General features: G+C 47.0%; 1 protein-coding gene and 1 long non-coding RNA gene across 3 annotated transcripts in view; one reads left to right on the top strand and one right to left on the bottom strand.

Moving 5' to 3' along the window:
- The window catches only part of LOC116942690 (uncharacterized), a 33,810-nt gene extending 32,346 nt beyond the window's left edge, over window positions 1-1,464 (bottom strand). For both annotated transcript variants that reach the window (XR_004402836.2, XR_004402837.2), the window contains exon 1: window positions 1,350-1,464. This is a non-coding gene — a long non-coding RNA (uncharacterized LOC116942690). The remainder of the gene's footprint in view (window positions 1-1,349) is intronic.
- A 148-nt stretch (window positions 1,465-1,612) lies between these two features.
- LOC116942689 (neuropeptides B/W receptor type 1) lies at window positions 1,613-11,556 on the top strand. Its single transcript, XM_032954920.2, has 2 exons — window positions 1,613-1,753; window positions 8,700-11,556. The coding sequence occupies exon 2, from the start codon at window positions 9,082-9,084 to the stop codon at window positions 10,057-10,059; it is 978 nt and encodes a 325-aa protein (XP_032810811.2). The 5' UTR covers window positions 1,613-1,753; window positions 8,700-9,081; the 3' UTR covers window positions 10,060-11,556.
- Window positions 11,557-23,814: the final 12,258 nt, after the last annotated feature.

The raw sequence follows: 23,814 nt of genomic DNA, 5'->3' as shown, positions 1-23,814 counted from the left end.
ACCTAGGAGATAAATGTCCACAGGGCCCGAAATCTTGTAGTCTATCAAATACAGGCGTCTCTCGATTAACGATCGAGATACGTTCTGCGAAAATTTGCTCCTTAAGCGAAAATTCGTTAAACGATCATCGTTGTCCCATTGACTCCAATATTAACAGCGGAGTTACATTTGAGACCCAAAATATTCCACTCTTGAACGACTTTCTTAACGTGAGAAATGCACATTAATAATTTTAAAATAAAGGAATAAAACATCAAATGTAACGCCGAACATGAAAACCGCAGCGCTTGCAGGTGCCTGTCCTCAGTGTCTACAATTAATTAATTAATGCTGCCTCCCCACCCGCCCATTATAGTGCCCCCCCCTCTCCCAGACACGGCGAATCAAACGCACGCACACACAGAACAGCCCAGCTAATAAAGAAACACCTGTGAGCCACGGTGCTTCCCCTGCCGCCACGGAACGCATTCGATCGATCGGTCCTCCGCTCGTTACGCGAACATTTGCTCGTTTTGCGAACAAATTGGTCTGCATTCAAATGTCTCATGATGGCGAATTCTCGTCGAAAGAACTCTCGTTAAGTTCGAAACTCCCGTAATCAAATAGCTACCAGGCACCATTCGATAGTTGGCTACCCCCAACTGTTGTTAAAATATGCTCATTATTATACACGCTGTACATGAACGTGAATTGTTTTATGGAATCAGTTATGGATGCACATGCTTCGCCTTTTTATCGAGATGAAATGTATTTGCACTACAGATGTTAGCGCTGTACATGAACGTGAATTGTTTTATGGAATCAGTTATGGATGCACATGCTTCGCTTTTTATCGAGATGAAATGTATTTGCACTACAGATGTTAGCGCTGCGCACATCTGCACGGGATACACGGCCGGTGTGGAGGGTGGGTGAGGCGTGACCGTCGGCACGCACGAAGCCGGCCTCGACGGTGTGGGAATGCGGGTGGCATCGTCGCGCGCATGTGTGCAGGGGCACTCGTCGAAGGCGCCCTTTCACGCACGACTCCGCTCGCCAGACGGCCAGCTAAGTCCGCCAGGAAATCCAGCCGCATCTCCTAAACGTCGTGTACATAACGAGCGGTGCTCCTCGTTGATGTTGATGTCACGCAGACTGCTCGTCTATGGAATCCGGATAACGTAGGTACCCGTCTTTCAGATTTAGATGTCGACAAGGGTGCATGACTTTAATATTTAGTACGTGCTGAAGTGTTGGAATAATCAACATTATGCAGGGGTGACAGTGATCGAGATACTCACCTTTGTACAAAAGAGATAACATTAATGGTATTCCCTTTTGACATTTCGACGGGCAATCTCGCCACTCACCTTTGAAATTAAAACGACGGAGGGAAGGGAAGGGAAGCAAAGTCGCCCCCAGCGCGTGCGTGGTGAAACTTGTGACCCAATTCGCGCGCACGGAAATAAATGTGCATGCAGCGCCCAGCCGAATCATCATCCCCTCCTCCTCCTCCCATTGCCACCCGCCGCCTCGCAGCTGCTCGTATATTAACCCGGGCACCACGGCACACGCCGCATTGTTCCCGTGCACGGCAGGTGCGAGTGAGCCTTTTGCTCCTGTGAATCCTCTCTCTCGCTTTCTGTGTGTGTGTATCTGTCTGTACGTGAGTCGGCTCACGCATCGCGACTAAAAATTTCATCAACGTTTCCGACAGACGCGGCCGCATTGTGCTGGGAGGCCAATGTTGTTTTTTGGTTGTTTTTAAATAAAGGTAAGTGCGTGCGTTAGTTACGCGGGTGTCGATCGCAATCGTTCCTGTGCGATTTGTAATTATGCGATAGGGCATGGTTTTAGTTTAATGCATTAGTCAATTAGTTTCGTTTTAAGTCGATGCGTTGTTATTATTATCCATCGCATTCTCGAGTGGAGAGCAGTATCGCGTGAACGCAAGGCTCTGCGCGTCTGTTACAAAATGCATGCGTTCCGGAGTGTAGACGCTATTAATGAATGGGCGCGCACATTTAATGAGGTGTCGTGTGTGCATTTTACATTTCCTTGGAGAGATCGTTAAAAGAAAGTACGTGCCAATTTACATCTGAAGTCAATGCCGTTGTGAGCATCAGATTCCAAACGCTCGTCAAATTAATTTGGTCAAACATGCAAAGACCCTCTTGCAAAAAAAGGGATGTTGATATGAAACGATCCATTGGCTCTTCTTGGGAAAACAATGAGACACCAAATATATCTTGCTCGCCTGTGAGATTGAGAGAGAGTAAAAGAGTGGTGCTCATCTTTAAGATTAACTTTTTTTATTTATTGCATAGAATTGCTTTTGCGAATGAATGCCCACTTGTAATTTAAATGTCAGTCCCCATTGGAGTACCCATTTGAAAGTAATAGAACCCGAATTGCGGCTATAAGCCGATACATGAGTATCAGATTCCAAACATTAATTGGAATTGCCCAAACATCCCAACAGAGGACCGACCTGGTAATAACTGATGCTTTCGACAAACAAAAGGGCATTGTTATTATTATACGGCATAGCAATAACGTGCACAACTTTTATTGACAAAAATTGTGACAAAAAAATCTTAACTTTACGCATTCACCCGCGGTAAAAATCCTATCGCATATGCTCGCTCCAATGGTTCTCATTGAACAATGCGTTAAAGACATAGCAGCAGGACTGGCCGGACATGCCAGATGTTTACGAGTTAAGACGCGACAATTTAGACTGGGGTTAAACAACGCGGATGACGATCGTGCAAGGAAACAATCTCGATACGAGCCACGGTGGATTGCTACTATGATTACGATGATTATTGATTGCTCAAATGTCGTGGGGCACTGCCCATCCGTGCGGTCCGCAACAACAAAAGAATGACGCGAGCGTAGATTTAATTCTTCGCAGGCCGGAATAATGGACTTCAAGACAAATGGCGATATTTTCAATCACGCCCAGATCATGTTTGGTGGGTATATATATTTTTAAAAACCTTCATCATGATCAATAAGATTATTCATCTTGGTCACTGAGAAAATCTATCTATGAAAAATAAGAATAGGTGTTTTATCCTTTCGGACAATGAAACAGGTGTTAAGATGAGAATGGGTGTTCCCCTTTATTCTGGCAACAAAACATGTGTTAAGATGTTAAGACACCAAACTAAAACCTTTTGGCGTCTTCTGGTCTAACGCCGTTTTGAGACGAGGCTCAAAAGAAAGCTGTCTCTGGTGTGGACCAATCAGTTTCAAAGACAATGCATCATATTATCAGAGTATTTTTTAGTTTGCATTCTGACCACAAGTATTGTGGTTAATGCAGACATGATTCCTTGTAAAATGTTCCAGTTTGGTGTTTTGACATCTTAACACAGCTGATTTGTTGCCAGAAAAAAGGGTAAAACCTATTCTCATATTTTGGTACTGGCAAAGGAGGTCCAATGATGAGGTGTTAAGATGTTTAGACACCAAATCGATACCTTTTTCCAGGAATTGAGTCTTCATTAACCACACGTACTTGTGATGAACATGCAAACAAACATGCTCTGATAATTATATATGACATTGCCTTGGAAACCGATTGGCCTACACCAGAGACATCCTCCCTATTTGGTGTTTGAACATCTCAACACAGCTGTTTTATTGCCAAAAAAAAGGTTTAAAACCTATTCTAATTTTTCATACTTTGATCCTGTAAAAAAAAAGGCCCCATGATAAAATCCATCTTAGCTCCTGTACAGGAGCTGATCTCATTGGCTCCCGCTCTGTCTCCACGATGCTCCACCCTCTCGGGCGTCTTCCCTCCTCCAGCTGCCACGCCGTCGTCTCGATCACCGGCCACCATCCCTTCTGAGCGACGCTGGGTTTATTAACAATCATTATGATACGTGTCTCACGTGCGTTTGTTCTTTTCCTCTTTGCAGACCAATTCGTTTACGAGATAAATGTAGTTTCATCGGCGGTATTCAATTACAAAATTGCTCTTGTCGGTCGTAGTCAAAAACCCGACACAATGGTCGGAAGTCTTCATCCAGCAGTGGTTTTACAAAGGGCTGTAAATTGTTGTTGCACCTAGCTTAATACATTACTTAGTTATTTTATATATTAATACGAGCATTTTCACGAATTAATTAATATACACACGAGACGCTCGTGTTATCCCGAACTGTGTGGGTCCTGCAATGGTCTCTCTCTGGGTAAGTGTGTGTGTGTGTGCAAAAATGCAAGTGGTGCTCCAAAAAAAGCATCCACAACTTTTATTCCAGTTCGAGCCCAGACATTTGTCCACGTGCCTGGGTCAACATTGTCATTGCTGTGGAGCAACCCATGGGGCTTTTTAATTGTAAATCTATGTAACAAAGTGAAGACATCATCAGCAGCAGCAGTGCAATGACACAACCACCGAGCGATCTAGCAAACCAGTTGGGTTCATTGCTGCATCTGCACAGCCAACTACCTCTGGGGCGCGTTTCTACTTTTGACCTCTGTTCCGTTGTCACAAATATGACTAAGTTACAATATTAGTAGGGCATACTGCATTTGTGCTTTGATCAACATGACGTGATCAAGATTTTTAGTAGTACCCAAGTCACTCTTTGCTCAATCACGATTTGCCATTCATCGTTTCGACGGCCCTTAGCCAATAGGCAGAAGATTCCTATGGCAGAGATCAGTCCATGGGCGATAGGGCCACCTGATGCCACAAACGGCGCATCAAAGATTCGGCGACCTGGGAGTGCGGCCACGAATCGCAAACCATCGACCCGCATTGTAAACACTCCGCTGTCTTCACTAACTTTAAAGGAGGAGTGGACGAGATCCACTCTGCGTCTGAACAGACAATTGAGTGGATACCAAATCTAAAATTGCATCTTTAATCTGCTGCTATTAATCCATACGAAAGAAGAAGTCCATGCATTGGACAACCGCTGTTGGCATCACATCACGTGTCACAGCATCACATCACGTGTCACAGCATCACATCACGTGTCACAGCATCACATCACGTGTCACAGCATCACATCACGTGTCACAGCATCACATCAAGTGTCACAGCGTCACATCACGTGTTACAGCATCACATCACGTGTCACAGCATCACATCACGTGTCACAGCATCACATCACGTGTCACAGCATCACATCACGTGTCACAGCGTCACATCACGTGTCACAGCATCACATCACGTGTCACAGCATCACATCACGTGTCACAGCGTCACATCACGTGTCACAGCGTCACATCACGTGTCACAGCGTCACATCACGTGTCACAGCGTCACATCACGTGTCACAGCATCACATCACGTGTCACAGCGTCACATCACGTGTCACAGCGTCACATCACGTGTCACAGCGTCACATCACGTGTCACAGCGTCACATCACGTGTCACAGCATCACATCACGTGTCACAGCGTCACATCACGTGTCACAGCATCACATCACGTGTCACAGCATCACATCAAGTGTTACAGCGTCACATCACGTGTCACAGCGTCACATCACGTGTCACAGCGTCACATCACGTGTCACAGCGTCACATCACGTGTCACAGCGTCACATCACGTGTCACAGCATCACATCACATGTCACAGCGTCACATCACGTGTCACAGCGTCACATCACGTGTCACAGCGTCACATCACGTGTCACAGCGTCACATCACGTGTCACAGCATCACACCACGTGTCACAGCGTCACATCACGTGTTACAGCGTCACATCACGTGTCACAGCATCACACCACGTGTCACAGCGTCACATCACGTGTCACAGCATCACATCACGTGTCACAGCGTCACATCACATGTCACAGCGTCACATCAAGTGTTACAGCATCACATCACGTGTCACAGCGTCACACCACGTGTCACAGCATCACATCAGGTGTTACAGCATCACATCACGTGTCACAGCATCATATCACGTGTCACAGCGTCATATCACGTGTCACAGCGTCACATCACGTGTTACAGCATCACCAAATAAGACTCTAATTTTACCGACCCTAGAAGAGGGAGGATGGATATGGCGATGAGGCTGGATGGACCTTGTTCAGGATTTGAAGTTAACTTCTATAAGAGTGAGCTGTATCCAGGCCCGCGTATTATGTCAAGTAATACGTGAGCACTTCAGAGTATTCGGATTTATGACAGTGTTTCCTTTAGGCCACTTTCCCGATTGAAATTGCTGCAATTGCGTTTAGCAGACATTAGCCACGCAAATGGGCACTTTCCGCTTCCAATCGCCGATTTTTATTTTCCAACTACGCATTTAATGGATGCTTTTCACACCGCGAATATTTATAGTACGTACTGTACGCACATCGCTTTATCAATCCGCTGCTGAATGAATGCTCCCACATCGCTTTTGGTCACGGAGGTTTATTTAGCCATACTTCACCACGCCCGCCCGGTCAATGAGGACAATAAAATCAACGGCAAAAAAAAAATACGTCAGGTCACGATAGGAATGCGATCAAGAATGTGTAACACAAAGCAGGGTAAGAGTGTAGGAAAAGCAGATCGATTGTGCAGCACAACGTTGGCCAATTCAGATTGCCATGTAGAGACAACACTATGCCAAAGAAATCCCTGACAGATTCGGGGCTGGGTAAAACCGAGGTAAAAGACACGACCCGCCTTTGAGTGCGAGCTCTTACGGCATTGATATCGGAGCAGAGCTCGGTTGTTGAGAGTGCAAGGATCGCAGGGAGGAGGAGGAGGAGTGTGAGGCGACAAACGAGAGAGGATGGACGCAACATTTTACACGAGACACCGATACACTACGTGTCCGGTGAGGGTAATGTTCTCCTGCGCAGGTGTGTACGCGTGCACATGCGGAGCGAAACATTGGACATCGTGCCGATGAATGCGCGACATAACGCGAAAGCACGTCCGAACGATGGCGCTGTGCTTGTCAGCCTTCACGAGTTAGCGCTTATAAGTGACAGCTTCAACGACGCCTATGGAAGATAATAATAATAACGTACCATTCGTAATTGCTGCTCTCGACGAAGCTTTGGGATGTTGGGCATCTGCAGGTCCGGATGAAGATTTTGTAGGCCCCTGGGCTACAGGTCCTGCGAGGCCCCCAGTAATATTTTCAAAAGGAAAACAAAGTTAAATAAAAAAAATATATTTTTACGAGGCTAACAACAAATAAAATTCAGCTTTCACAAATGGAATAACTTTTCACTTCATCTCTGGAGGCCCTCCAGCTGACGAAGGCCCCTGGCCTGCAGCCCCTGAAGCCCCCGTGCCTTAAGCTGGCCCTGGGCATCGGTGGCTGCAGGGACAAAGACACCGGGTCCACAAAGGGGAAGTGGATTTAGACAAGGGGGCCTTATTTACATTCTCTATATCACTCCTTGCACCGGGTCCCATGCCCACCACGCCCGCGTCGCTCACTACGCGTGGTCTCCTGCAAGCATTGTGTTCCCCGCACCGCCGATCGGCATGGTTGGCGACGTACGGTCGCGAAATAAGTTCGACATATATACATACACGTGTGATGAACCTTATCGAAACAAGGCGAGTGCAAATATCTTCAGTCCAGCGTGACAAATTATGGAAGAGCGTAGCTGCTTCCATTTTTCCCATTGCTGGAATGCGCCACTTATTTTTAGCTGTTTAAAATTCCTTGGTGGTGGCCATGAGCAACCAATGTTTGAGTTACGTCTAATCAATTCCCACCTGCTTGTTATTTGCGTAACGCCTTCGGTTGTGGACATGAATGCGTTTCGTCCCGTTTATTAGTTTGTCGCAAGAGAAACTGATCCGTTACCAATGCTCGCAGAGATCAGCATGTGTCATTCTGTTCACTTTAAGAACCTGCGTTAAAGAATGCGCCAGATTCATTGTGATTGAGGCGCTTGCGAGTTGCCGCACATTGCCAACTTTGCCCTGTATTGATTCCAATTCTGTCGGATGTGCCGAATTTGAGCGCGCAATCTTTCCCGCATTAGGAGTGCGTGCATCAACGACCGTTTTAATGAAATCTGGACAAGGTGCTAAAAATACGCAGTCACCTAAAGGGAGAGAGAGAAAAAAACACGCAGACCCGTTCATTTTAATTTTGTAAATTAGTGCATCACATAGCTTTGTTTATCACCCCGTTCTATGTAGCCGGTCACCTGAGTTCGATTTCTAGCTACAGCTAACATAAGTGGCGAGTAATATCTGTACCGGTCCCCTCGGTCTCTTATAAAGTACCGGCTGCATTGCGTTAAACATGAGCGTTGGGCAGGCAAAAGGCATCCAGATGCAAGGCTGACCACAGCAACTTCTCGTGCGTCATTCACTACTGAGTGGATTTCTCTCGAACAACGCTTGCTCCCAGCAGTCTATAAAAGCGATCTGGGTGATCTTTTTTCCTTTTTTGTTACACGTGTGTCCATGTGTGCGCGTCAATAGGTACAAGGTTGAATCGCTTGCTATCCTGTAATTTAGCACGGACAGTCGCCTCAAATGATTCACAGACGTTACAAACGTTCCTTACTTTGCCTGTGCCCTCTGTGGCAATTACGCGATAACTGAGCGACGTGTTTAGGAACACACGCAAAATGCAATGTGCAGTTGAGACTGTTCTGTTACTTCTCTGGATGCGCCTTTACACTCTAATGCGATCGGTTCGTGGTTTGCGGTGCTCCTGTGTGTATAAAAGGCAGGGCGTTCTACAATATATTTGTTTATCCCTTCTTTTGGTTACAGCACAAGGGTCAATCAAGGAAGAGGCTTCGGCACATCCCTGCAAAGAAATACCCGAGGGAGATTTTTGTTTCGAAAAAAAAAAAATTCATTTATCTCAATGAGAGTGCTATTTTGAAAAGGGTAACATTCTGTGGCCATATTAATAACGATTTTTTTGAAAGTTTGCACATTATCGTCAAGTACTACATATGGATTGAAAGCTAAATATTAATTTTAAATACTCCGATGAATTATCAACACGTCAATGTCCTCGCTGCAACCGCGCCATATGATATATCAGATGACAGCAGACGGCACAGAAAATAGATCGTGTTAATCTCAAAAGAGAGCCTCACCACGCGTCTGGGCCAAACGTGGCATCGCAGAAGAGAAACGGGCGACCATGGCTCAAGTTCCCAACCTGTCGGACCCAGACGTGAACATCAGCAAAGTGGCGATGAACGCCACGCAGCAGCTAGAAGGGCAGCACAACTTCTACGTGGTTGTCCCCATCATCTACTCGTTCATTTGCGCCGTGGGCCTCCTGGGCAACACGGCCGTCATCTACGTGATTCTGCGCGCGCCCAAGATGAGGACGGTGACCAACATGTTCATTCTCAACCTGGCCATCGCCGACGAGCTCTTCACCCTGGTGCTGCCCATCAACATCGCCGACCACCTGCTCCTCGAGTGGCCCTTCGGGCAGGCGATGTGCAAGCTCATCGTCGCCATCGACCACTACAACATGTTCACGAGCATCTACTTCCTGACCGTGATGAGCATCGACCGCTACCTCGTGGTGCTCGCCACGGTCAAGTCGCGCTCGTTCACGTGGCGCACCTACGCCGTGGCCAAGTGGGTGTGCGGCGGCGTCTGGGCGCTCGTGAGCCTCGTGGTGTTGCCCTTCGTGGTGTTCGCCAGCAACGGCATCGTCGACTCGCAGCGGCACACGCGCTGCGGCCTGGAGCTGCCCAGCCCCGAGGCGGAGTGGCTGCGTGCCGTGCGCACCTACACGCTCATCGCAGGCTTCGTGCTCCCCGTCACCACCATCTGCACGCTCTACACGTCCATGCTGCGGCAGCTCAGGGGCCTCCGCTTGAGCTCCAACAACGCGCGCGCCCTCGACAAGGCAAAGCGCAAGGTGACACTGATGGTGGCCGTGGTGCTGGGCGTGTGCCTGCTCTGCTGGACTCCCTACCACCTGAGCACCGTCGTGGCGCTGACGGTGGACCTCAACGAGACGCCCATGGTCATCGCCGTCTCGTACTTCATCATCAGCCTGAGCTACACAAACAGCTGCCTCAACCCGCTGCTGTACGCGTTCCTAGACGAGAGCTTTCGCCGGAGCTTTCTCAAGCTCCTCGAGTGCAAGGCTGGCTGACGAGGTGCAACGAGGTTTCTCTGCAACTGTGAGTGTTTTGAAGGGGGTTGGATGGGGGGTGGAGACAAGACGGAGGTGATTGTGGAGCTATTGACCAGCAGAATGCAAGACAGACTGTTCATCCTTGAAGCTGCACTGTCAAACGGGTGATTGAAAGAAGGTAAAATGCTGTCCCAATGCGTAATTTCCACTACATGTTAATCAACACTTACATTGCATACGTTGCTTTTAAATGCCCAACACTTTAAACATCAATTCGGTGCTGACACAAGTGATTATGGCAGTTTGTTAGTCGCGGTTAGGTTCGCATTTGCCCCCAAAAAAGTGGAGATGGCTACGATCTCACCTTAACTTTTTTGTATCATCGCTCACTGTCAGCTTAGGTATTCTCGCGCTCTTCCAAAAGGGCCACCACCCACGATGATAATTGGTCTCTTGCGATGTATTCACCAATGGCAAAGGGTCACCAACTCTGCATGCTTGCCTGTTGTGGACACGACCTGGGAGTAAGACGGTCAGCTGTGTATGTGTGTGCCGAGCGAGCAAAATCACCGATTTAATCAAAGCACCGTGTGAGCTCTACAGGGAGTGTGAGACGCCACGTGGAAGACGAGCGTTTGAATTGCTAACTCCTCTGATGATAGCTAAATACGCCTGCTATGTTGTGGCTTTAGTTATTGACAATATGTACTCCTCAAATTGTTCATGGACCGTGTCATTTGAAAAATCTCTTGGAAACCCCATCACGCGTTAACCGGTCCCTTTTTATGTTTGTGCTGCCATCTCTTTAGGTGACAGTGAGATGTCGGCTAGCCTCAACAAAACCTGGCCTGCATTCCTCCCTTTTCCAGAGCTTAGCAGCGCAACAAGGCTAAAAGTCAACAGCCGGGATGGGTCATTTACAGGAATTAGTGGTGGATTTAAGATTGTAAATGAGCAAGTGACAAATCATTAAAACTGTTCCTCAAATTCATGAATAAATCTTGACTTAAAGCTTTCGTGACTGCAGTCATTCATACACTTTGGGTCTTTCGGTAAAGTCGCGTAGATAGAAAAAAAAATCGCGGCGCTTTGATCGCAAGCAATCGTCTTCAGGTGAAAAAAAAATGCAGCAGGCAGACTGCCGAGGCAGGAAGAAATTTAGCGAGAGCGACTGCAGCCATTGGTTATCAAGGTTTGAGATGGGCACAACCCAAGGGTAAGTGGGCGGGGCTAGAGATGGAATTTGCAAGTAAATGTAAGATCGCAGAGCTAGCTATACCTCGGCCATTGCATAGGCAGGTAGGATGGAAGCCAGTTATTTCCGACTCTCTGAGTTACATTACCTTGTTAAATGTCTTCACATGAACAGGCTAAATGTCTCACTAACATAACCGCTGCTCCCTTTCCCTCGATGCGGCGGTGGCGCTCGTTGTTTAATAGGCTGAATCAAGGCCATAGCCATGGAGTCAACATTGGGTGGGGGACCAAATCTTCCAGGGGGTCTGCCCCCCCCCCCCCCAGAAAAAAATCTAAATTTGAAAACGAATTTCGTGCCGTTTCATGCCTAAAATATAAAAAAAAAATCACTAATACATGGGATGGACTTTTTATTTAATTTTTACAATAATGTCTACTAGTGTTATTGTATTACATTGCTCTGTTTTTTTCTTTTTTACCTTTCTTGTTTCATTGTATGTAATGGCAGAGATTAGGGATTAATAAAGTACAACCATAACCACAATCATATAAACAAATCTATTTTATAGCAATATATGGGGGGGACATTTTTTGCATATTTAAATATTATAATTACGGCCTTGGGCTGAATGTCTCTCATTAACACAGCCGCTGCTGTGGGAACCGTCTCACATTGGCATTCTAATCTCTAATCTCGAGCAATACAATGGCTTCTTCAGCACCGTAGCCGTGGGGTTACATTAACACATTGACATGCTAATCTCTAGCAATACAATGGCCGAGGTATAGCTCTGCGATATTACATTTACTTGCAAATTCCATCTCTAGCCCCGCTAACTTACCCTGGGGTTGTATCCACCTCAAGCCTTGAAAACCTATAGCTGCAGTAGCCCTCTCGCTATATTTCTTCCTGCCTCAGCAGTCCACCTGCTGTATTTTTCACCTGAAGACGATTGCTTGTGTTGCGATCGAAACGTCATGATTTTAATTATGATTAATTCTCTATCTACGTGACTTTACCGAAAGACCCAAAGAGTATTAATGAATACAGTGTGAACACTTTGGTGAGCAATGGTTGTCACCTCTGGGGTACAACTTTCCTCTCCCGGAAAGCCATGAGAATGTTTCACGGAACGGCGAGAATGGAGAACTACACGCATCATCTTGCGCGGCGTATTAAAACTTCCATATGTCACAGGGCAGCCCCTTTAAAAGGACGGCATGGGAAAATCAGGACAGGTGGCAACCCTGTGGTGAATCCGATGACCAAACTAATACAATCACGTGTTCATCTTCATCAATGCGAATGTGCACTACTGATCTATTTCACTTTAGCTCTTGGAAAGCTGTTAAATAAAACCTTTGAAAGCTTGTGCAGCAAAGGTTAATTCGTGCTCATGGACTCTACTGCTTCATAACTCAGTGGGTTCACTCTGGGTTTGGTTGTTTTTCTCCACTCATAGATTTTTTTTTTTTAGTGCTGCTATGAAACACTGCGTGTGAGCTACTGATCACACAAGAGCACTTTGCTGTACAGAAGATGTACAGAATCCTCTGTTCCTGTAAAACATGCTCTCTACATCGCTCTTCAACCCACTGAATTATCAATAACCGAGGTACCTTTGCGCATGACCGTGTATTATGGCTCCTTTGATGGTTTCTCCAGCACAGTGTTCTCCGCTAATTTTCAGAGGCGGGCCACTTTCGCCGATGAGACATCATTAGTGCGAGGTGCCGCCACACCGCCTGCAAGGGGTTGCTTTCACATCTCGTGTGTTGTCGAGGGCCGTACGTCAGGGGCCGCACGAAAGGCCACCAGGAGCCGCACTAAAGGCCACCAGGGGCCGCACTAAAGGCCACCAGGGGCCGCACTAAAAGGCCACCAGGGGCCTCCAGTGGCCCGCGGGCCTTGCAATGCAGAAAACCACTCGAGCATGTCGCTTTGTGAGTGACGTCATGTGTCACCCAAAAGCGAGTTTTGCTTGGATGTTTTGCTCAAATCCGGATGCCGTTTCTGGGAGACATTTCAGTAGCTCCTGACCATGTGATTGTTTCCACTCACAATGTAGGGTGTCAAGGAAGTGTTTTACAAATACTACACATACTGTATACTTAATTTGACTGATTGTTGTGAATCTTGAGCTGTATCGTCACCATGGTGTCTGCCTGCTTACAATAGACACTTGTTCAGCCCTGAGGCTTGTGCTTGATTACTATATAAAAAAAAGAATACTGGAATAATTTTCCTGGCCATCACCATCATCGTTGTATCATTCATACCATGCCGACTTACTCTGGAAACATATTTCATCCGCATTATCAATGCAAATTCCGAGTCATTTCCATCCCTTTGGCAATTAAGGAAATGACAAACGGGGTAAGGGATATATTTATTGTAATACTTTACACGGCACCTTTGCCAGTTGGGATACTTGTTGGCGTTGGTGGATACGTTTGCGTCGCCCCGGCGTATACTCCTGGCGTTACTTGAGGACACAATATGTACTCCCCAAATTGTTCATAGACCGTGTCATTTTTACGAAACACTTAGGAACACGGTCACATGTTAACCGGTTCCATTATGTCTATGCTGCCCTCTTCAGGCGACAGTGAGATGTAGGCTGGCCCAAATAGAAACCTGACCTGGCTTCCTCCCTTTAACGGAGCTAAACAGCAGCGCAACAAGGTTAAAAGCCAACAGTCGGCATGAGTCATTAACTAGAATTAATCTAGATTTGAAGTTTTCGTGACTGTGGAGATCCATACTCTTTGGTTCTTTCGGTAAAGTCACGTAGGTATACAACAAAATAAATGTTTTATACCTACGTGCCTTTACCGAAAGAACCAAAGAGTAACTGGAATTAGTGGTGGATATTAAAATCGTAATCGAGCAATAGCCAAAACCGTAAGATCTGTAGCTCAAAGTCGAAACGCAGCTCGCTCCACACGCACAGATGTATTGGTCTCAAACGTAGAACCTCTGCGGTTCTGGCGATTGTGTCTTCAGGCCACGTGGCTGTTGGTGGCATCTACCGGACATCCGTGGAAAATAATGTCAGGGCTCACCGGAGTCTGCCATTCTAATTAGAGATTCTGATTTGTGATCTCAAAAAAGTGCATCAAAGGGAACCAGGGTGGCACCTGGATGAGTGGAATGAGTATGAGCGCATGCCTTAATATCCAGTTCTACGTTAGTGAGGTAGGAGTCGTTTTGCTGCGAGCAGGGCACTACATTACCGCACCCTTTGTTTAGCGACTGGATACTACTGCTATGTCGTGCTACAGTTCTGGACAGCGTTGTCAACTCCTTAAATTGTGTCGCTGGACCATTGACCGAGTATCACACAGAGTTAAACTTATACAGATCTTTACTTTACACCTGCAACATGTCCTTGTCCCAAACAACTCATACCTGTCAACCCCTTATCAGTGCCTACCTTATTACGGACAAATTCAGACCGTATTGGTCACTCCGTGCCCTCATAAATCTCAAAGTTCATCCTACAAAGTACCATCACAAGGGAGAAATACGAACAAATAGACAACAAAACCATGTTTACCCGTATTGAAACGGCTGTACGCCGCGTGGACCTGCAAACTCAACTTCGCTGTACTAGGCTACGAGTAATCCTTATTGGTTGAGGGGTTTGCAGACGAGATGTGACGCTCCCCCAGTAAAACATTGCGGTTGGAGCTGACTGATGAACCAACATTGGCCCAACGTTCCACGCTTGCTGAGTCGTCGTTTTGACACAAAAAATAATTTCGTGAGATAACACCGCCCCGGCCCTCCTCCAACCCCAGCCACAAAACAATTAGGCAGCTCTGGTTGCACTGTCGCTGAAGTTGGCCCAACGCAGGCAAAGCCATTTGATGGAAAATGTCTTCTTTGCGTCGTAGAGTCCCATTGCCACCTTGTGGATCAATCTGCACATTGCAAATCAATACACGCGGCTGCGCATTCGCAAATCAACTCGGCGTTCGAATGCTGAAAGCCTATTTACCTGTTGACGAGAGGCAGGGGCGGAGCCACAAGGGGGGCTGGGGGGGGCTCTGCCCCCCCTGAAATTTTGGGAAAGTCGGTAATCGGGATATCCGGCTGCTGCAAAATGCTGCAAGCTGCCACCTCGTGCTGCCCTGCAGGCTGCCACCTCGTGTGCTGCCCTGCAGGCTGCCACCTCGTGCTGCCACCTTGTGTGCTGCCCTGCAGGCTGCCACCTCGTGCTGCCCTGCAGGCTGCCACCTTGTGTGCTGCCCTGCAGGCTGCCACCTTGTGTGCTGCCCTGCAGGCTGCCACCTTGTGTGCTGCCCTGCAGGCTGCCACCTTGTGTACTGCCACCTTGTGTGCTGCCCTGCAGGCTGCCACCTCGTGTGCTGCCCTGCAGGCTGCCACCTCGTGCTGCCACCTTGTGTGCTGCCCTGCAGGCTGCCACCTCGTGCTGCCCTGCAGGCTGCCACCTTGTGTGCTGCCCTGCAGGCTGCCACCTTGTGTGCTGCCCTGCAGGCTGCCACCTTGTGTGCTGCCCTGCAGGCTGCCACCTTGTGTACTGCCACCTTGTGTGCTGCCCTGCAGGCTGCCACCTTGTGTGCTGCCCTGCAGGCTGCCACCTTGTGTACTGCCACCTTGTGTGCTGCCCTGCAGGCTGCCACCTTGTGTGCTGCCCTGCAGGCTGCCACCTTGTGTACTGCCACCTTGTGTGCTGCCCTGCAGGCTGCCACCTTGTGTGCTGCCCTGCAGGCTGCCACCTTGTGTGCTGCCCTGCAGGCTGCCACCTTGTGCTGCCCTGCAGGCTGCCACCTTGTGCTGCCACCTTGTGTGCTGCCCTGCAGGCTGCCACCTTGTCTGCTGCCCTGCAGGCTGCCACCTTGTGTGCTGCCCTGCAGGCTGCCACCTTGTGTGCTGCCCTGCAGGCTGCCACCTTGTGCTGCCCTGCAGGCTGCCACCTTGTGCTGCCACCTTGTGTGCTGCCCTGCAGGCTACCACCTTGTGTGCTGCCCTGCAGGCTGCCACCTTGTGTGCTGCCCTGCAGGCTGCCACCTTGTGTGCTGCCCTGCAGGCTGCCACCTTGTGTGCTGCCCTGCAGGCTGCCACCTTGTGCTGCCCTGCAGGCTGCCACCTTGTGTGCTGCCCTGCAGGCTGCTTGAGCGGCAGCCTTTCGAACTTATCGAACTTATTAGCCACATCGGCGGCTCCGACCTACTAATAAACTCCGCGTTCAAATCCAATAAAATGTGTTTTATACATTTGTGGCGCCCATTGGAAAACATTACACTGGAAATCAGCCCCCCGCCCCCCCCAAAGTCAAAATCCTGGCTCCGCCCCTGACGAGAGGACAAGTGTTTGCAATGTGACATCGGTCTCGATTCATTTGCAACAGCGCTCAGCCGCCTGTTAGGGGAGCAGTACAGCAAGACGGTCACTCGCTCGCTGTCTGTATGAAGTCAAAATAGTTTTTTGTTATATTTCACGCTTGGTCTCTCTCCTGACACATGCGGCTCCTCGTGTGTGGGAAATACCATTCGGTAAAGGGACTCACGTTCGCCAAAAAAAACACTCACTTCGAAGGGGGAAAAAATATACGTATATAATTAGTGACGTTTCAGCCAATAGCTCTCCTTCATAGCACATACAAAGGGCTACTTCCGGGAATGTCGCCGGTTATATTTCTCCTTAAAAGGCAGAGTTATTGACGAATTTTTAGATTTTTAAGTTGTTTCTGTTGTATGACTGTTTTTTTAAGTAAGTGTTCACATCCCCAGTCACAGTAATTCTGGAAAGGTGTTGAGAATCATCGAGGCTAAATAACTATGATAATAGGGTTTCTCCCCTTTTTTCTGTCAACAAAACAGGTGTTAAGATGTTAAAACAACAAACTGAAAACTTTTGACAAGGAATCATATCTGCATTCACCGCAATGCTTGTGGTCAGAATGCAAACAAAAACACACTCTGGTAATGTATGCATAAACAATACGAAACTAAACAAAAATGCGCTGAAATGCTGTCCCCATGACCATCAAGGCCACACAACACAACCCCTTTAACACTGCCAAAAGCCGCGCGTGAGCTGCTAGAGTCGCACGGTGCGACCTCGCGTTGTGACGTCGTCTCTCGTCACAGCCACGGGCGCCTTGTTCACCACCCTGCGTGGGTCTCAAACGGCGTGGCTACGTCAGACTGTCGTGTTGCAGCCGTTTCCGATATGAACAGCTTAAAATGTTATATTTGGCAATTCACGTTGAAATAATCATTATACTGTATATATTTTACTCTTTGGTTTTTCGGTAAAGTCACGTAGAAATAAGAAATAATACAATTACATAATAGCATACTACATAATAGCATACGACGTTTCGATTGCAACGCAAGCAATCATCATCAGGCACAGAAGAGCTAAATTTAAGAGAGAGAGGAAACACAGAACCGTAGACATATATACAGACAGCTAAGTAGAGGGAGTTAACACAGAGAAAGACATACGTATGGGACACAGAGAGACAGGGTCTCTGTGCCGAGGCCTTAGCATGTACGGAAGACAAAGAGTAATTCCTGCACTCACGAAAACGCCAAATCAAGTTTTGTATATATTTTTTAAACACAACAAAACTATTTATGGAAAAGTTATTTTTATTAGAAAAATAATTGATCATCTCCAGCTGCTTGGTGGAGCAGCGCCCCAACGCGCCTGCATCAAGCCACAGGGCCACTCAGGAGGTGCGTACTTTCAGCGGCATTAATTGAAGACAAGTAAAACTCTGGACCGGCTTCGACATTACAGCGTCTCATCGGCGGAGTCAGGCCTGCTTGATCGATGCTGGCAAACTGCCTTTGCCCTTGCAACATACCGTTCCCAGTTTAACACGTCGTAGGCTTTCGCGACCAATATCATCCATAATAGAGGTTGTTATGGGTTAGATCGCGTAAATATATAAATGTGTCGTTAATACCCGCCACCACCCGACACAGCCAACTAGTAAGGGTTGTCACGTAAACAGAACGTGGCCAATTCGTCACTAGTACAGCACACCGGTGTGTGTTGGAGAGCCAAGCCACAACATTTACAATCCGAGTACGACGTTTCGCCATTAATTACAACTAGCTTGATCAGGCGACAGCCAGATTTGTAGAGGAGTCCACCTGTTCCGTTCCTTTATAGAGGCGTAGATGTGGTGATCACGCTTCTGCGCTTTTGTGCAAAGTGGGGGGGGGGGTGGTGGATTGCTGAGTCAACGTCCATTATGCATGTGCATTATACGAGCCGTACCAACGGTAATCCCAATTGAAGTATGCTGCCCTTTATAGGCAAGAATTTGAATAATGTATTATTTGATGATTTGCTTCCACGCAGCACTAAAGCGGTAGCTATCCGAACGGTTGAAATGTATTTATTTCAATTTCGATAGATTATCTAATTAGTCTTCGCCAATAGTAGCTAGTTTTACACAAAACTTCAACTACCGAAAGAAAACACGTACTGACAACTATCTGAATGCAGAATCACACCATCAAATCGCTCATTCATCGAGCAAAGAAAGTGTCAGATGGTGACAGTGTGAGAAGTGAAATGCAACAGGTTAAAGAAGCGCTGAAAATGAACGGTGACAATGATGCACAAATCAACAGGGCATTGAATACCATAGCCAAAACAAATAACAAGAGCATTGAATTCTAGATTTGAAGCTTTCGTGACTGCAAGGATCCATACTCCTTGGTTCTATTCGGTAAAGTCACGTAGGTAAAAAATAAAACAACAAAAAATCACGACGTTTTGGCCACAACACAAGTGGCCTTCATCAGGTGAAGGGACCCAACTGTCCAGAGGACAGCGTTGGAGTGAAGAAAACCAAGCGCCTTTAAGCTGTGAGGGGGTAAACAGAAAACGCCTTGACAAAGGAATTAGCATAAAATGTACTACTGTGAGAGCATTGAAACTGCCCAAGTAATTAAAATGATAAAAATACCGTACATTGCGGGAGTAACTGATAAACTTGCCAGATGTTTGGAAAAACAAAACATCCGAGTCAGATTTGGCACGGTACATAAAATACAGAATTTAAATATCTAGTGCAAAATATATTACCGACGCTATCAACAGAAGGTGTGTACAGGATTAACTGCACGTGTGGCAAATGTTATGTTGGGCAAACAGGACGAATAATCAGCACGAGACTAAAAGAACATCAGATAAATATTAGATCCTCCCAAATACAACTGTCATCAGTAGCAGAACACGCGTGCCAACAAGGACACTCAATTGATTTTGATCATGTTGAAGTTCTGTGCAAAACTGGCCAAGGCTAATTAGATAATCTATCGAAATTGAAAGAAATAAAAAAATAATTTCAACCGTTCGGATAGCTCCCGCCTTAGTGCTGCGTTGAAGCATTATTTAAATGCATGCCTATAAAGGTCAGCATACTTCAATAGGGATTACCGTTGGTACGACTATTTTAATTCGCACAGTAGACAGGAAGGACAAAATCAAAGGGCTCGCAGAATGCACATGCAGAATGTACGTTGACTCAGTAATCCCCCCACACATCGCGCAAGAGCGCAGAAGCGTGGTCACCGCATCTACGCCGCTATATAAGGAACGAGACAGACTTCTCCACAAATCTGGCTGTCGCCTGATGAAGCTGCTTGTAATTACTGGCGAAACGTCGTACTCAGTTTGTAAATGTTGTGGCTTGGCTCTCCAACACACCGGTGTTGCTGTACTCGTGACGAGTTGGCCACGTTCTGTTTACGTGACAACCCTTACTAGTTAGCCGTGTCGGGTGGTGGCGGGTTTTAACGACACACTTATATAGTTACGCGATCTAACCCAACAAACCTCTATTATGGATGCCTTTCCCAGTTTGAGACTAAATTCCATAACACACAACTCGTCATCATAATCATCTGGAATCATGAACTCGCAGGATGGAACAGCAGAGCTTGGAATAGTAAAGCATGGAAATGGGTCACAAATGTCGAAAATTTTGAATGTTATGAAATGCTCTCTTGGGGTGAAAATACACCGTGCGTACACCGTATCGACCTATGTTGAGCGAACAAACGTGAAATATGTTCCTTCACAAATACAATTTCATCGAATTTTGTTCTAAGTCAAAGTGATGTGCTCATCCCCTGTTAACATTCCTGAGCCAGCGATGGAAATTCCCCATTCCTATGGATGGGGGACGAGTCTCTGCCTAGGACAAGCCCTGTTCACTTCAGCACTACCTGGTACTCTTTTTTAATCGACCGCTGAGGGATGATGGACTGACACAATAAACGTCGAACGTCGTTGGACCCAATGTTGGGTCTACGTTGGGTCCAACGGTTCCAGCCACATGTTTGCTGTGTCGTCAAGCTCCGTACGTGTGGGAGTTTAAACAAGGAGCAAGTTTCTCAAAATCTCCCCCCCCCCACCAACACCCCTGTTCACCCAGCAGTATAAATGGGCACACAAGTCGATTGGCAGCTCGCGTGTGATGAGGTGAAGTGTGGGCACTCCCACTTCTTCCAAGACGTCTGGCGAGCTTGGAAGAGTAGGCCAAATGCCATCTATAGGGACTCTCTATTGGAAGTCCTCCCACCGTCAGTGGTGTGACCAAAGATTCCACGGCTGCACATTTTTTCTTGACACGTGGCCGCGTTGCTTAAGTAATGTTTGTTTCCCTCTCGTTACCTGTCCATTTGGAATGTTCTTTGCTTAAGGCTAAAATCCACTTCAGTCGTACGTCATGTACATGTTATGTAGCAAGTCAATAAATGCTTCACAGAGCAAACGTTTAATTTTTCACAACGTTTTTTTTTGTACACTCAGGGCTGCGGACGATTATTCACTCTCCGTCTCACAAAATAGAACAGATGCTGAACACCGTAACCCATGTTTGTCAGATTTAACCACCCTTCCCATGCATCATCACTGAAATATTTTTAACATACCTGCGTGGACATTAATTTGCCAATAGGTGTCGATGTTGCTCTGTGGCTTGTCCAATTCAGTAAAAAAAGAGTCATCGAATTAGGCACATGCGCGCTTGATTGGCTCACAGGTGGCGACATCACATTTATCCCTCTATTTCAGAACGGAACAGAAGGATTTCTCCACAAATCTGGCTGTCGCCTGGTGAGGCTGGTTGTAATTACTGACGAAACGTCGTACTCGAATTGTAAATATCGTGGCTTTGCTCTCCAACACACCGGTGTTGCTGTACTAGTAACGAATTGTCATGTTCTGTTTACGTGACAAACCTTACTAATTGGCTGCATCGGGTGGTGGCGGATTTAACAACACATTTGTATCTACGCGATCTAACCAAGAAACCCTTATTATTGGCACTTTTGTACCATAACACCGCGCACACGGGCAACTACTTTTTTTATGAACACCACTGTGAAGCAGATGGCACGCCTTGACGGTTAACACACCCACGGAATGAAACAGGGCGGCCGCTGGGCGCGAATAGCGAACAACCTTGGCATATCTGTCAACTCCTTATCAGTGTCCTACCTTATTACAGACCAATTGGGACCTTATTGGTCACCCCCCCCCCGTGCCCTTATAAATCACAACGTGCATCCTACAAAGTCCCATCACAAGCAAGAAACACAAACAGACAATCACCATTACTACACTCACCACTACATTCAACGCTAGTACACTCACCACTAGTACACTAACCACTAATAAACACACCACTTCACTCACAACTAGTACACTCACCACTACACTCACCACTAGTACACTCACCACTACACTCACCACTAGTACACTCACCACTAGTACACTCACCACTAATACACACACCACTTCACTCACAACTAGTACACTCACCACTACACTCACCACTACACTCACCACTAGCACACTCACCACTACATACCTGCCAATCCCTGATCAGTGCCTACCTTATTACAGACCAATTCAGACCTTATTGGTCACCCCGTGCCTTTATAAATCACAAAGTACATCATACAAAGTCCCATCACAAGGGAGAAACACAAACAAATAGACAAAAACATTTTGCCCATATTGAAACGGCTGTACGCCGTGTGGACCTGAAAACTCAATTTCCCTCCACAAGAATACGGGGTAAACCGTGTGGGTTGACACGATGTCCCTTTGCGACAAGCGGCAAAACCCCACTGGTTCACACACATTTCGGATCAAGTGAAAATCAATAACCAAACAAAAAAAATAATGCTCAAATTGTTTTTATCGTCCGAACAGATGTGATGTAAATGTCCACGAGGAATTCACCGAGAACGCGCCCAACGTCCCGTCAGATCGGAGAAGCTGAGAGCCAAGGGTTAAGCGTGCGCGGTGCCTGGGGTGGGAAACCAACAAGCGTGCAACAAGTTGCCGTAGACTTTCTGCAGTAGCTCCAGCGGTGGGGCAACGGAGGGCAGTGTAGCAATATCTTATCCATTGTGCTGCCCTTCGATGCTCATCAGATATCTTTTGCTGTTGCCGGGCCTTGACCCACTCGCACTGACCAGCTCGGTGAAGTGTGGCCAAATAAGCCTCCACGACCTTATCCAGCGGTGGATTGACAATTACGAGTGCAGTACGTCGTTTGAATGTTGACGCCAAAGCATGTCTGTTTGCGTGTTTTTTTGCCATCAAGTCTGTGTGGCGAATGCAGACTTGTTGCCTTAAAAAAAAAGATATCTACAGTGAGGGAAAAAAGTATTTCATCCTCTGCTGATTTTGTACGTTTGCCCACTGACAAAGAAATGATCAGTCTATAATTTTATTGGCAGGTTTATTTGAACAGTGACAGACAGAATAACAACAACAAGATCCAGAAAAACGCATGTCAAAAATCTTATAAATTGATTTACATTTTAACGAGGGAAATAAGTATTTGACCCCTCTGCAAAACATGACTTAGTACTTGGTGGTAATACGCTTGTTGGCAATCACAGAGGTCAGACGTTTCTTGTAGTTGGCCACTAGGTTTGCACACATCTCAGGAGAGATTTTGTCCCACTCCTCTTTACAGATCTTCTTCAAGTCGTTAAGGTTTCGAGGCTGACGTTTGGCAACTCGAACCTTCTGCTCCCTCCACAGATTTTCCATGGGATTAAGGTCTGGAGACTGGCTAGGCCACTCCAGGACCTTAATGTGCTTCTTCTTGAGCCACTCCTTTGTTGCCTTGGCCGTGTGTTTTGGGTCATTGTCATACTGGAATACCCATCCACGACCCATTTTCAATGCCCTGGCTGAGGGAAGGAGGATCTCACCTAAGATTTGACGGTACATGGCCCCGTCCATCGTCCCTTTGATGCGGTGAAGTTGTCCTGTCCCCTTAGCAGAAAAACACCCCCAAAGCATAATGTTTCCACCTCCATGGTTGACGGTGGGGATGGTGTTCTTGGGGTCATAGGCAGCATTTCTCCTCCTCCAAACACGGCGAGTTGAGTTGATGCCAAAGAGCTCCATTTTGGTCTCATCTGACCACAACACTTTCACCCAGTTGTCCTCTGAATCATTCAGATGTTCACTGGCAAACTTCAGACGGACATGTATATGTGCTTTCTTGAGCAGGGGGACCTTGCGGGCGCTGCAGGATTTCAGTCCTT

The sequence above is a fragment of the Petromyzon marinus genome, chromosome 15 (genome assembly GCF_048934315.1).
Source record: "Petromyzon marinus isolate PM22_M1 ecotype Great Lakes invasive population chromosome 15, UKy_Petmar_22M1.pri1.0, whole genome shotgun sequence".
Lineage (NCBI taxonomy): Eukaryota > Metazoa > Chordata > Hyperoartia > Petromyzontiformes > Petromyzontidae > Petromyzon > Petromyzon marinus.
The sequence above is the reverse complement of the archived record's forward strand: the minus strand, read 5'-3'. Positions and strand labels throughout refer to the sequence as shown.

Excerpts from the sequence above, each read along its gene's own strand:
- LOC116942689 (XM_032954920.2), top strand. The coding sequence starts at position 9,082 with ATGGCTCAAGTTCCCAACCTGTCGGACCCAGACGTGAACATCAGCAAA.